The 15,837-nt window shown below is 41.8% G+C and overlaps 1 protein-coding gene across 4 annotated transcripts in view; it reads left to right on the forward strand.

Moving 5' to 3' along the window:
* HECTD4 (HECT domain E3 ubiquitin protein ligase 4) overlaps positions 1–15,837 on the forward strand; it is a 2,216,728-nt gene that overhangs the window by 273,961 nt on the left and 1,926,930 nt on the right. For all 4 annotated transcript variants that reach the window (XM_078667422.1, XM_078667425.1, XM_078667423.1 and 1 more), the window contains exons 11-12: positions 2,907–3,047; positions 12,881–13,113. In XM_078667422.1, coding sequence (XP_078523548.1) covers positions 2,907–3,047; positions 12,881–13,113 — 374 coding nt within the window. The remainder of the gene's footprint in view (positions 1–2,906; positions 3,048–12,880; positions 13,114–15,837) is intronic.

Raw genomic sequence — 15,837 nt, forward strand, 5'->3', positions numbered from 1 at the left:
GACAGAACATATGATGAATATATTCACACTTGATTGGGTGAGGGCGCATTTTCCCATCGTCCATTTCGATATCTGCTGATCCAAGCAACCTCATTGACTGGGCATGACTGAAACAACTGTTGCCATTGTATGATCTGAAGAATTCACAAATTCAGTATCCCAGAAAACAATCAAGGCGGTGCAAGGGTGCAGGAGGAGCAGGCCCTGACTTCATGTAGGATGTGGTCAGGCTATGAGTGAGTAGTACTGTCCTCAAAAATACCACAACGGAATCCCACTTTTTACTGCAGATATTGTGGCTGCTGTTTTGATTTGAGCTATCTGCAGATCCAGTTTTGCATAAAGAAAATGTGGAAGGGTCTATAGGATGGCTGAAGGAGCAGCTTCCATACTTGGTGAGAATGTGGGGTTTCACGCCTCACTGCTCCAGAAAAACACTTTTTTTGGTTTTGCAGCATTGTTCCAAAACTGGATCCAGAGATTCTAGAGAGTCCAAAGGATCAGATAAAAGGCTACAGTCTCCATCATTCCCCCATATGCCTTTAAAAGGTTGTACTAGTCTTTCAAGGAATGGAAGCTCACAGTTATAACATGTGTACTGAAGGTAGGACATGGCCAATGCACTTAAAGCCTGCTGTACACAGCTGAAGGCCTTAGACAAGGAGCTTAAGTGCTGTGTTTGTACTAAGAGTCTATTGCATATGGCAAAACGTTGTCCACATGTTTCTTGGAGTACAGGTTGCGGGACAGCTAAGCCCTGCACCAGTGGGGGGGGGGGAGGGGGCACAAGGACTTTGCTCAAGTCATGTTTGGTCCTTCCTTCACTCAGAACCTGCAGTGCAGAGCCAAAAACCCTGCATGGTGGGCAGAGGGGCGTGACATAGAATGTGACTGAAGACAGTCCCTAGACACAGCCAAAGTGCTGCACAGCGCTGTTATGCTTTGGATAGATGCTAAAGTATATAATTAAAAAACTTTAAAAAAATTATTGAAGAAACGTTCTCTTGTATGGCTATTTACTCAGAAGTGAAATAACTTTTGTTATATAAAAAAAAGTTTAAGTTCACAAAAAAACTTAAATTGAAGAAATATTACAATACAAAACTTTAAAAAACACTGAAATTCAACAGTTGTAATGTGTGGTGCAACCGTGCCCCTCCTTCCCCTGTACTGCTTAGGACCTCATACATTATATCTGTCACCAGAATCGTCAGCCACACATGACATATTTACTTCAGTGAAATTGAGATGGGAGCAGGCCCACTCAGGTTGGCCATACAGGGTCAGGTGCTATACTCCTAGCACACTAGATCTGCCTCAGTCACCTCTGTGGGCAGTGGTATTAAGCTTGTGACCTGTTCATAAGTGTATTTGCCTACAGCATGTTAGTTTCAGATGTTGTGAGTTTGGGCTGCAGCATACACTAATGATTAGTGTAAGTCCATGAGCATGTATTTGGGGAATGGAAGTTTATTGTTGCTTTGTTCACCATTGATCTCAAATTCTATGGGCAAGATAGGATGTTCTGGGCACGGGTCATTTCCTATTTTGCTCTCAGGTTGTTTTATTGTTGTGGCAGATGGGCACATCCGCAATTGCCTGTGATTCGTATAGTATTGCATACAACCAATATAAATCTGGTGTTGCTTTCACAAGAAAAATGAAAAGAGTTCGAATAGACCTTTCTTGCGTAGTTTTATACCAACGATTTGTGTGCAAGGTAAATATGAGGCACATACGCAAAGAGCAATCCAGCCTCCATAGTTCTAACTGTTACTTACCTCTCTTGTAGCCACCCAGTCTGAATATTTTTAAGGTAATAATTGCTATTTTTCTGATCTTTAATCATAAAATAATTCCACAAATATCCTAGGAGGTATTTTGTATTTAAAAGATATTCTTCCTGACATAAACAGTTCAAAAACTGTTGTACACTTCCAGACTAAGGTAAAGTTGCACCCCACATCGTCTGACCTATATTTGTCCCTTCTGTATACTAATTTAACAATCTGTGCTCCACAAACTTATTCCAAAAGCAGGGGAATCTCCTAAAGAAAAGGAAACCAATATGTTATAAGGAACTTACCAAATGCCAGCCATATGTAGAATGTTCAGATCTGCCATATTGAGCTTTGATCCTGGGTGCAAATAAGAACATTTAAGATGCATGTTGGAGCAAGGCCTCCTAGATCCTTCATTATTATTGGCACCAAAACATTGTGGTTATTTTCTGGTTCACTGTACAAAACAAAGTAATAATTAAAGACTTTAAAAAACAAATCAATTGAAGTGTAAATCCTCAACAGAGCCATCAAATGTTGTTTGAAAACAAATTCTTGTAACCCAGTCTTGCATCACTACATTTGGCATTCCAAAATGTTAATTTGTTTGATGAAGTCTGCTTAGGTTTGAGAGCTATTGTGACATCTTTCACAAGATGCCATGACCCCTTTAAGTCATTGGTGTTTGCTCAATTTCTCCAGATATACGCACACACAGTGCAGGTATATCTTGCCATCATTCAATAATCAAACATACATTTTTAACAAAAGTACCACAGTAGAGCACATTGACCGTATAAGTATAATTAAGAGTTAATCTTTGATGGCTACTCGTCGTTCCAAATAGGACGAATTTGAACAATTGACTGCACAAGACGTATTTGTCCTGAATATCACATGTGTTACAAGGTTCACTTTAACAAGTCCAATAATAAATACCATTCTATTCAATAATCTTGTTTTACATAGATTGCTGACTTAAGCAATCCTTTGAGATGCTCCTAAAGTCGTATTCCTTCAATTTTGCCCTTTGTAAAGCTCTGTAGTTGTATGGAGTTAACTTGATCTCACTTTGATGAAATTCATGTCTGGGTTAACTTGCTTAGTTTCATTATTTTGTTTCAGGGGCTTGCTATGATGCAATGAATAACACGATTTGGACATGTTCTAATGACTACATTGACCAGTGGTGCAATCCAGGGAACCAGGCGTTCCACTATGTCTGTCACAGACTAGGTGTTAGTCATATAATCACTGAACCCAAAGGTGAGTCGCATTGGATATAGCAGTACGCTAGAGCTGTTGATTGTTTTAGACTGGCACGTATTGTTGTGTTCTTTTTAGTCTAAATTATGTTGTATGTGTTTTGAACTTCACAGTTTAATTTATTTTCTGTTCAAAATACTGCTATTCCCAGTTTAGATATTTTTGTTTTATAAAGAAATGCTATGTGGTGCCAAAACTGTTCACAGCACAGAATCAAACTTGAATTTTTTCTTTTAGTCAATAACATTTTAATATATTCCTTGTGAATTGCTTTATTTACAAATCTAGTGGGCTTATAGCTTACTGCTTTATTTTACAGTGCCAGTGGGGTTATTTCTTTCTGCTTTACTGAGCATTGTTGACTGCTTTATTATGCAGTGCCAGTAGGTTAATTCTTGCCTGTTTTATAATACTGTACCAGTAGGCCAACGTTCTTCAAATCTTTTAATGCTATGCCCCCTTGTTTTAAAAAAAAAATCATTGAGGTCCCATAGAATGATACACCTGATAACATTTTGTTGAATGCAATTGAAAACTATGAATTTAATTACCATGGCAAATACGTTAATCCGTTATCACTTTTCAAAATGCAATCAAATGCATGATTGCTAACATTCTGTTAGCAGCCAGTGTATATGTATTCACAGTGTGATAGTTTATCAGACCATTTGGAATACCAGTGCACTACAGCTAGTTGCATGACATACAGCACACACGCCATTTAGCCTAATCTAACTGGGAGAGCTCCCTCCCCCTAACTGGTCTCCCACCTCAGATCACACAAATGTTCATTTGCCTTCCCCCGAACTGAGTATAAGGATACAGACGCCCATGTTTCACTAAGAGGGTTCCAACAATAAATAAGAGCCGTATACATACTTTGATACTCTCATTCAGGGACTCGTTGCTCAAAATTCTAGGAACCCAGCAGCTCCTTATATAAGCTTTCCCTCTCTCTCTTTTCCCCATGTTCTTTCCTCTTCTCTCTCTTACTTGCTGATTGTTCGTTGAGGAGGGATGGGGTAATCCCTCACCTGTCTTTTTCTGTATGTTATTGTTATTTTTTTCTTTTTCTTTACAGGTTACAATGCTTGACCCCACAAAGCTTTGTATTTCTGCGTACTCATAAGTGTGAACACTATGTGCATATATGTCTTGACTTCAGCTGTCTTTACAAAACTAATAAGAAGATTTTAACAAAAAAAGTAAAATTGTAGAAATATGATCTTCGTTTGAGTGTTTCTCCATACTTCCTCTATTTTGCAGGCTAGATGCATGAGTATACCACAGGAAAAAATCCTTGGCCGTGATAGTCCACACTTTTTTTTTATTAGATTTTTTATTAAATAAAACTTCCAATCATCACAAAACATTAGCATGCATACAGTTCGACCTTATGACATCTGGTGCATATTATGTAGAAGTAAACATGTAATCCATCAATTATTTCAGGTGAACAAACATTATTCCTAGACAATTCCATTTCCAGATAGTTCACTCTTTGAAGAACCGAAAGAGTTTGACACCACAACACCTCATGTGCAAGACTAGCACTGACGGAAATAATGTTTGGAATAATATTGCTCAATATATCACCAGATATAAGGGATCTCAATGGGCAATATCTTTGCCCCAAGTATTGCCTATCTGGATGTTAACCATTTTGAGGAAGAATATATATATAACAACAATGTGTTCCAACTGCATATCAAGCTCTGGCGTCAATACATCGACGACATCTTGATAATCTAGACAGGGAATAATGATACTGCAATTGCCTTTGTTGATTGACTGAATTCTCAAGATCCATATTTAAAGTTCACTCATACCATTAGTGTGGTTAATATAGCATTTTGGATCTACAGATTACTGCCACTGAATCAGGATTACACACAAGTGTTCTGCAAACCCACACACAAAAAACAGTTTACTCAGATTTGATAGCTTAAATCCACACAGAAGCCTCTGACTTATCAGTTAATTTATGTGCTAAACAATACCCAGAACGAATTATTAGGCGGTCCATGAAGAGAGCTCACGCCAACTGCAGTGAGACCCTTCTGGAAACACATCCCAAACCAGAATCAGGGAGAATAATCTGAGACTACTTTTTCACACATTTCCAACCAGGTACAGGAACTAAACCTAAAACATTGCCAAATGCGAAATACCACTGGGATCAAATGGGAACCCCTGTGCCCCCTCCGTCCAACCCGTTTTTTAATAATTCAAAAGAACACATAACATAAGAGACATGGTGACATACACATACTCCCTACGGAGAAAACCATTGGAACAGACTGACATTGCACTTTGGGACCTCCCACCTGTTATTGGTCACTACCCTGGCGGAAGATGTACTGTCTGCCCATAAACCCAAGACACTAAAAATGGTAATGTGGAAATACCCACGGTGTGGGTAATAAGAAGCCACATTAATTGTAATAGCACAGGTGTGATTTACATGATTTCATGCTCCTGCAACCTATGGTACATTGCAATGACCACTAGAAAAATCAGGACAAATTAAAATCAAAACAACAAAGAATGTCAGCAAATCACAAAACACATGATATCTCATTTTATGGAAGCTGGACACAGATAAAATAAGATTAAGTGAGTTGTTTTGGAATAAGTAGTTAACTATTCCACTAAACTGACCATACAGGAAGTCCTTTACATGAAAGTACAGAGATGGGTATATCGCTTGGAAAACCACAAAGTGGGATTAAATGATAATATTCTATGGCTCTTGGTAGGCAAATAAAGAATGGGATAAATATGCAATCTGGGAACCCTAACTGATCCATTATCCTGTTAAGCCTGGGACTCCCAGAGGAATTTAGATAATTATAAATGACAATCAGTACTCTTAAGCCTACTCTCTGTGTCATTGAAACTAATGATTCCCTTCATGACAAAAAATACTGTATACCACAAACAGTTCATATAGTCCAGCAGATTCCACAATACACATTCCCCACATGAACAATATCGCTTTCTTTAATACTTCCTTATGGGACTTAAATTAAGCTATACCCACTTGGCTCCATTCATAGGGGCACAGAGTTACTTTCCCTGCGGGCTCTAGTTTTTCGCTCTTGTTCTTTTTGGGCATGCATGCGCAGGGTGTTTTTTCCTGCATGGTTTAATATTTTGCTTCTTTGTATGCACGTGTTATAGTTCCACACACCCCATGAGGTAGGTCATCGCCCCCAGCACGATCTAGTGTTTTTGGGTACACACTGGATCACTCGGCATGTTCTTTCACCTGGCCGCAAGCCAGCTCTTAATTGGCCCTCATAAGATGGCCGCTAACATCTAGAAGCAGGGGGCATAGTGTATGCAACAGGCAGCAGTTTCCCTTCATGAAGTAAGTGACCGTGGACCATAAAAAAATAGGAATTTAAATGTTTTCAAGGGATAAGCACCGTATCCTATCTTTCGCATTTATTTACGCACAGCTTTTGACTACATGAAGTGCTATCTGCCCCCCTTTATGGAGCACAAGGACCCAAACTAGGGGCAAGAGAACAAAAGAAACCTTTCCAGGTGGAGTCAGATGTATACATGTTATGATAAATAGGAGTCTCACGTGTGTTTCTCACGTGTTTAATTTTTTGCAGTGCTTCATATAATTGCTATATTACACAGACTTGACCTACAATTTTGCCATACCTCTGCCTCAACATAGCTTTTCCTGCAGGAACTATGAAGTAACCCAGGGATAATATTTTATTTTCTGTATGCTGTGTCATCTTGTATCTTCTAGGTACAAATTTGGCCACAACTTAATTAAATCCACAGGGAGTATCACATTTATAAATTTGATTTTGAATTCAATATTGTGAGTGAGCGTCGCAATAATAGGGATCTAAGTCCTGAGGAAGGCAGCGGACCGTCAAGGGGATACTAAGAGCTGAAACATGTTTACTACATGGGTGAGGGAGCAGTGATAACCCTTAGATTCACATTCAACCTACTATACAAGTCTTAGAGTCAAGGGAAGAGGCAGTCTGCAGGGCCCTCTTGGCAACAGTCCTCCTCCACCTCTCCTGTCCCCCACCCGTTTTCTTCCTCCCCCCTGGTTCTACAGCGAAGTAGCTCTAGATCCCATTTCTATAAAATTGGAAATCTGTTACATCAGATCTTTGGGTTTTGAATCTTGTAGAAAATGGGTACACACTTTGCTTCAGAAAGGTGCAATAAGCATTACAAAATATGGAAGAGGTGGGCGGAATACAGGGGGTTGTGGCTGGAGCCACTGATATAGCAAGATTTAACTGGTGACCAATTGTTCGGAGGGCTGGGGCAAGGGTAAGAGTGTATTACCAATTTTGTACAGACTGATTCGCTTGGACTTAGGTGAACATCGTGAACAGGGGCTAGGGTGGGACCCGGGTGGGGGTAGTTTTACGGGGTTGGGGGGGTAAAGGCTGTTTGATATCAATGTATTATCCTGATTACAGTATTGATTGCTATTATTTGCGTTCTTAATCATATACTCACAGCTCCTCCGGTGTTCGGAGTACTGTGGATGTCTTGCAATCTCATTTGAAACAACAATAACATTTTTGTTCTGAAAAAAAGAAAGGTGCAATAGAGGGGGTTCCAGAGCAGGAGAGGGGTCAGGGATGCTACTCCTGATATATCTTGATGCCAAATAGGACGATCGGTTGAGGCTGATCCTAGACCTCAGGGTCTTGAATTTTTACCTCAGGCAGGAGAAGTTCATGAGGTTGACCCTAGCTCAGGTTCTTCTGGCGCTGCAGCAGGAAGATTGGATGTGTCAATCGATTTGCAGGATGCATTTTCCCATATTCCCATCCTGAAGTCACATCAAAAGTATCTTCGTTTTATTGTGGGATCCCAACACTACCAATTTGCGGTTCTTCAGTTCTGGCTTACTTCTGCACCGCAAGTCTTCACAAAGGTGATGGCGGTGGTTGCTGCTCATCTCAGAAGGTTGCAGATCCCAGTATTCCCCCTATTTGGACGACTGGCTCCTCAAAATGGTTACCAGAGTTGGTGCTGCATGATCTACAGTTAACGGCCCGACTGTTGTTCGACTTGGGTTTTTCGATCAATGTACCCACATCTCACCTAGTGCCCTCTCAGCACAACCTGTTAAAAGGGGCAATACTGGACACTAATGTGAATCGTGCCTTCCCACCTCCACCGAGGATTTCAGACATCCTGGCTATGATTCTGTTTCAAGAAGAAGCGGAAATTCCAATCCTGAAGGTCTTGTGCCTGCTCGGTCTTCTTGCTTCCTGCATACTGTTGGTCAACCATGCACGTAGGCATATGAGGGCCCTCCTGTGGTGCCTCCGCAGGCAGTGGTTTCAACACAACGGAGATCTCAGGGACACCTCAGCGGATCTGTTATGGTGCAGTGTTTCAGGCAATCCGTCTCAAGGGAAGCCGTTTCAACCTCCTCTGGTGGCCACAGTAATAACAGATGCCTCCACTCAAGGGTGGGGTGCTCATCTGGGGGGATCTGGAGATTAAATGTCTTTGGTCTTCAGAGGAGAGATTGCTTCACATCAATCTTCTGGAATTGCGTGCGATACTTTTCGCTCTCGAGGCGTTTCTTCCCTCCCTTCGCGGTCAGTCAGTTCTGGTCCTCACGGACAACACTAGCGTGATGTGGTACATCAACAAACTGGGAGGAGTAGGGTTGTATCGCCTCTGCAGAGAGGCTCTGCGGCTCTGGTCCTGGGCCAGGACCATCAGATTTGTGTGATCGCATATCATCTGACTGGAGCACAGAATGTTTGTGCGGACAGTCTGTCAGCAATTCTCAGCCAATCACGAGTGGCGTCTTCATCCGGAAGTGGTCCATCATGTCTTCAGGATGTGGGGGTTTCTTCGGTTGGACCTGTTTGCCACTCACGAGACTGCACACTGCCTGTCATTCTGCAGTCTCCTGTATCCAATGCAGGGGGCGTTGGGGAAGCGTTTCAGTTGTATTGGGGCTCGCAACTTCTCTACGTGCTTCCTCCCGTTCCCTTAATCCCTCGAGTTCTGAAGAAGATTCGCCTAGACTGGGCCCAATTCATTTTGATCACCCCAGATTGTCAGAGAAGGGTGTGGTACACAGACCTCCTTCACCTCTCATCGCACCCTAGACTCAGTCTCCCTCTCAGGGCAGACCTCCTCTTGCAGTTGCATGGGCGGGTTCTATACCCCCACCTCCAGAGTCTGCACCATCTTGTCTGGAGATTGAATGGGGTAGCCTGAGTTCTTTCTCTGTCCCACCGAATGTGGTGGATGTTATTTTATTGGCCGGAAGACATTCCACCAAATCTCTTTACTCCTGCAGATGGGCCAGATTTGTGAAATGGTGTGGAGAGAGGTCAATTGATCCTTTGAAGGCCCATTTATCTGATGTGTATAGCTTTTCACTTGTCCTAGCCCTTCGAGGTTGTGCTCTGGCTACTTTTAAAGATTACTTGTTGGCTTTGTCAGCCTTTCTTTGTTTGCCAGACCAGCCTTCATTGTTCAAGTCCCCAATAGTTATGAGGTTCATTAAGGGCTTTGTTAATACATTTCCTCCCACTTCCTTCATTATACTTCAGTGGGACTTGAATTTGGTTCTGACTTTCCTAATGGGTTCTCCTTTTGAGCCTCTTCATAGTTGCCCATTGAGGCTTCTCACATTCAAAACTATTTTTCTGATAGCTATTACCTCTGCCAGGAGGGTAAGTGAATTTCAGGCTCTTAGTTCTAAGCCTCTTTTTACAACCATTCATGCAGACAAGGTGGTTCTTAGGACCAGAGGTGCTCTCCTGCCTAAGGTGGTTACACAATTTTTCTTCTAGGGCAGTCTATCACCTTACCTACCTGCTATCCTCCCAACTCACCCTTCCAAGGAGGAGGAGATACTTCAGCGCCGTAATCCTCGAAGGGCGGCCAGCTTCTACTTGGGCAGAACCAAGGACTTGAGGCAGGACGACCTGCTCTTCGTTGGTTATGTGGGACGAATGAAGGGTAAAGCTGTCCATAAGAGAACGCTTTCGAGGTGGATCATCTTGTGCATCAAGATCTGCTTCGCCTTGGCCAAGAAGGAGTTGCCTGAAGGTATTAGAGCTCATTCTACTAGAGCAAAGTCTTCAACTTCAGCTTTGGCTAGACGTGTCCCTGTGGTAGACATCTGTAAGGCTGCAACATGGGCCTCCCTCCACACTTTTGCGAAGCATTACTGCGTAGACTCAGAAGTGAGGAGGGACAGCCATTTTCCACATTCTGTGCTGCAGGACTTTTTGGTATGAGTAGGTGTACACCCCCTGCTAGGAAAGGGCCTGCTTGGGGATTCAATTCCACAGGCAGATGTATCCATCAGAAGAACAAATTAATTACCTTCGGTAACGCTTTTTCTGATGGATACAGTATCTGTCTGTGGATTCCTCACTGGCTCTCCAATCTCCCCATTGTCTACCTATGTACACAGAATAGGTTTTTGTGCTTGCCATTTTTAGGTTGAGCCTAGAGCAGCGCATGCGCTGATTTCACGACTTTAGTAAGTGGGTTTTCAAACTGCTACCCACCGGCTTTTGCTGGCCTAATGCTTACGTTCAACCTAGCGTGAACGTGCACAGCTGCCAGCTTTTAGCACCTGAGGCGCCAGCTGGAGCGGGATTGCTTTCACTTTTGGCGCTGCAGCGCGCGCACTACTCGCATGTTTGCCGTTTTTCTTGCTTCTGCGAACAGTAAGCACATGACCCCCTTAGCCAATAAGCTTCATCCCATGTACGTTGTTTTAATATATGCGTTTCTATTTGGCTTAGAATAGGTCGTACCTCTTCTTATAGCCATAAAAGGGCTACAAAATTTTAATTCTGCTTGTGTGTATGTAACGTTCCTACTCTTCCAGGGTCGTCTTGTGTGCGTTTCCAAATCCTGTCTCCGACTCTTTTACACTGTATTGAGAGCAGAGCGCAACACACATTGTTTTTTGAATGAAAAAACGGGTTATGATATGAAACATGCATGTCAACGTCTTGCCTCGAAAATGCAAGCGATGTCAGTCGTTTAAGAGGGTAAGGTCCATGATGGATAACGAACACATTTTTGGAAGGTGAAATAGGTTTCAAAAGCGGTAGAGGCCTTTTGTTTGACAGTTGGGTGAATACAAGTAAAAACTTGGTACCAGTAAAACACCCACCAAATGCCGGTGATAGGCACAGTATAATTAATTAAAACCATTACAGAAAAGAGTAAAATGTGCAAATATAAAACGTTTTTAAAAGAGTCACATAATACGCTACGTCACTTTAAGATGAAGAGAATTAATATCAAATAGAGATAACGAATTGCAATTCTGTTGCACATACCATGCACCTGTATTAATACATGATTTACTAAAAATCCAAATATAACAATCGAAATAACAAAGGAAATCTTATTAAAGCTCCGTCATGGCAACAGACTATTTTAAACAGCCCTCAACAGATGCTCGGCAGCTTCTTTAAATCTAACAGATTTCATAGCTAGTTGTTGATCTTCGCTTCTGAGACAAGCAATTGAGTCCAATAGGTATTTAATTAACTTCAGCAACAGTTGATGTTGTTTCACCAAGGATATTTTGCTGCATAAATAAATACTTTAATAGGTCCCAAAGGCGAGACCTATTGGCTATGCCAATGCTTGTTCTATGTCGGTCATTTGCCTTGCTGAGATGCTTGTTTTTAGGAAATGTCTTAGGTTGAGATTTTCTTGTATGTTTCTGCTTATTTCATTTATATCCTGGGTATATTTGTGTATATATTGTACACTGTGTATACTTGCAATATGTTGTTGGACCACCCGTTTGCCTTGAAGGCATGGAAAAAATGGGTGGAACTGACGTCCGCACGCCAACGAGGTCCTCTTATGCCTCCGATGACGCCATACGGAGTCACGAGCGGAGGCGTGCTATTGTTACATCCTCATCGAAGTGGGAGATCTTTGAAAATTTTTCCGTGGAATGCTGGCGCAGGGGTAATTCAAAAGGTGAAGAATCCACAGGCCGATACTGTATTCACCAGGAAAAGGGTTACCGAAGGTAAGTAACTTGTTCTTCTATTACCATGCTGTACAATGTGCAGAAAGTCATGCCTGCTTGTCAGCAGACTTTTCATCATTGTATTTTGGCATTGCCAAACCCTATAAGCCCGGCTTATAACTAGAGGTGTGTCTTCGTTGATCGGTGAGTGGGTGATTATAAGAATGAGTCAGTGGGTGAATGGATGGATGCATGAATGTCTGCAAAGATGAGTGAAATAATAGTGTTTAGAAGAATGAATGAGTCTGGAAGAAGAAACGTTTCAGTAGTAAGCCAGATCGATCAGCTTTTCTTCTTTTAATTTGAGAGACATCCACAAATCACTGTTCCGATTCTCTATTTACACAAGGAAGACACCACATGAACTTCATTTAGTGCTTCACTCTCGCTGCTGCTCACACAGCTTCTCCTCTTGTGTCCTTTCCTTGCCACCCAGTGCAAGCTTCCTTTTCCCTACCACTACCAGGCCCTTTACTTTCAGCTCCCTTTGCAAAGGCTGACGGCCCTCTGCCTCTCTGGCCCTTCCCTATTTGTGGTCTAACTGGATGTTAATGAACTGTGTATAATAGGTGTATGCTCTTTATTTTATCGGTTCTTGGACACCTGAACCATTTTGACTGCAAAAACAGCTGTTTAAGGTATATTGTCATTATTTTTCTGAACTCCCTACAGGAGATGTGAAATAAACTTTAATCAAAATGCAGAATAGCATTTTCTCTTTGTATTAAAATAGACATTTGTGTTATTGAGAATGTTATAAAGCGTTCCCATTTTTTCTTTTCTTTAGGGGATGCTGTAACCACAAATGATGTGATAAACCAGTTATTACACCACGTTGGCGCCATGAGCATTCACCAACTTAATCTTCTTGCAGCTGGTAACAGTCTGCTAATCACAAATTTTCTGGGAAAGCAACATCCGATCGAGGCACATCACCTTAGCAGTATTTGTGATATTATGGAGAAAGCTATGGTCAATGGTGATACGTGCATTATCCGCTGTATCCTTGTTGTATTTCAGGTAATAGTATTTCTTTCATGGTCTACCTTAGTCACTACATGTTTCAATAAGCATCCGATTGTAAGTTATTGAATATTTTTAACATCTTAAAAAGAGAATTGAGATATGCACCAGACTGCAACGTGATCCGTCTTTACTTTTAAATTGATTTTTGGCCTGTCAAAGAATGATTGGAACGTCATTCTTCTGATCATGATTGGAAGCTCATTCTCGGAGTCGGAGTTTCTTTGCTTTGCTCCAATAGGGCTTAATTTGCGTGCACTTGGGTTTTTCAATTTTTAATTCCTCTAACATTGCATTTTACATAGATTCTTATAAACTAAGTATTTTCTGTAATCGCGATAACCTCTGGGATAACGGTTCTATTGAAAATCAAACAAAATTGGATGGGAGGGAATGTAATTCCTCCTTAATGCTTATCAGTAGGAGTTGACATAAACCCATCAATCACCGTTTTCACTTTTTGGTGACCATATAGGGCATATACACCTCTTCCGAACCCCTTGGTGAGATAAGAAGTTGTTAGAGTCCCTATCAGACAAACTAATTTCACACAGCCCTGTGCTTTTTTTGCCATCCACCATGCAAGAAATGTAAGGACGTCTCACCAAATTGCAATGTTGACTCCAGGAGCTCAGAAGAGTTAAATGCATAGTATAAATACATCTTGTTCATCTGTATTGGTCCAATCCACCAACTTTCACAGTTTGTATCATAATGTGAATCCTCACATAACAATCAAGCAGGGAGCTGGGGCAGAAAGATCAACTCTGTCAAGTAAACCTTCCCGCTTTATATGTTTATTTTCCAAAGTATTTGGTGCAGCATGCTAGGATGCTGGAATTACCGTTTGCGAAGACTTTACTGAACAATTTCTCAAGGAAAAGGAGGAGGACTTGATTATAAGCTGTTTGTACTTCTGTAGGGATACCATAGGGGCCTTTGCCCTTTCATGTTAGATGCTTTGCCAATACTGCACAATTCCATACCGTTTTAATTGGTATTGCTGAGCCCCTCTTCTGTTCCTTTGCAAACCTTGGCGAGCATAATACTTCGAAGTAAGTCTTAATTGATGATTGCAACGTAGAACCTTACTCAAATTAGAACATTTCACAAAGTCCCCTAATTGTTTGTGCTCTTGAGACCAAATATCTGCATTTGTTTCAGTCTCCTCTTGGTAGTTTGTTACATTTCCAGGCACCTATTTAGCTGCTAAAGACATTATGATTAATCTCTGTAACCGTTATTTGTGCTTTTCCAACCTGAATACTTCTACTACCATCTTTTGTTTGAAATGAGATGTCTATTCAGTAGTTCTCTGCATAGTCTTCTCCCATTTAGGCTATTTCCCCCAGTGGGATTTAAATCTTGTCATGGCCTCTCTTAAGCATAAACAGTTTGATGGTTGTCATCACCTGAATCAAATACATTGATGAGCTTTGAGTTCTTTAATCCAGAGCATTCCAGTGCCCTCCATAAAGAGGTTGTCTTTGAATGGTTTCTTCATTCACCCTAAAGTTTCACATAAGTCAAGAGGCTATTCTTCTTGTTTGAACATGCCCCTGTGTGCTTCTTTGACTGAAAAACAAAATGGACATTTATAGAGCTCTAAATTTCTACCTGCAAAGGATGAAACCCTTCAGGGTTTGTGACATTGGATAGTGACATATATAGTGGCTGTTACCAGATTGCTGGTGCCCAAAAGCAAGCCTGTCTGCGCACAGGTCACAGAACTCTGCCCGTTTACCAGTAAGTCAAAGTTGTTTCATAAAGCAGAGATTTTTTCCTAGCCTACAGCAATTTTCTATTCACCTCCCCTTCCCTGAAAAGCGAAGTTTCTGAAGATGTGCAGCACCTCCCATTCTCCTTTCTTTATGAAACTTGGAAATTCCAAAGTACCTAAAAGAGACAGTGCTCTGTGGGTGTCTACAGCTATGGTGTGTCACATTAGGAAATGTATCTCGAGTTTTGAAACTTTTTTTTTTTTTTTTATCCATTTCACGGGGAAGCAAGTGAATCAAAGAAGCCGTGTTTTGTTAGGCACCACCTTCACCCGGCTTGTTAGGTCTCGCCTAAGCCGTCGCATTAGCTATGCTTTGGCGAGATATTTAGTGGGGCTTTCAAAAGTGCTCCCAAAGTCTGCAGGCGGATCGGGTACAGTGCCCGATCCCCGGCCGCTTTGATGTTCTCGGTGAGCCGTGCGGCCACTAAGAACATCAAAGCGGACGCGAAAGTGCTCACCATTTGCCATCTGATGCCCATCTCCTGTACCTTTCTTTTCTCCAACATTTGCCACGTCTGCTTTCCTCGTCTCCCCACACATTTGCCTCCCTTTACTCCTGTTTCCTTAGCTCCTCATTGCTCTCGCCTATTTCCACATCTTTATTTTCTTTCTACCCTCTCGCCCCCACTTCTCTTCATGCTCATCTTTTCTCCACACATTTCTCTCACTTAATTCATCACTCATTCTCTTTGTTTCTGCTTACTGACTCAATCCAATTGCTTTACCTTTTCTTCTCGATTCTGCCCACACCTCTTTGCATACACATTTTCCCACTTTCCTCGTTACTTCATTCCCGTTCTACGCGCACTTCCCCTCTATCCACTTCTCTCCTCGCCTCTGTTTTTACCAGACACCCTCGCCTGCGCCCGACACCCAGCGCTGCCCTCTCTCCCCTCCCCACCCCAGTTTTCCTGTTTTGCTATGGCCTCTATCATTCCCTC

Source organism: Lissotriton helveticus, chromosome 11, assembly GCF_964261635.1.
Source record: "Lissotriton helveticus chromosome 11, aLisHel1.1, whole genome shotgun sequence".
NCBI lineage: Eukaryota > Metazoa > Chordata > Amphibia > Caudata > Salamandridae > Lissotriton > Lissotriton helveticus.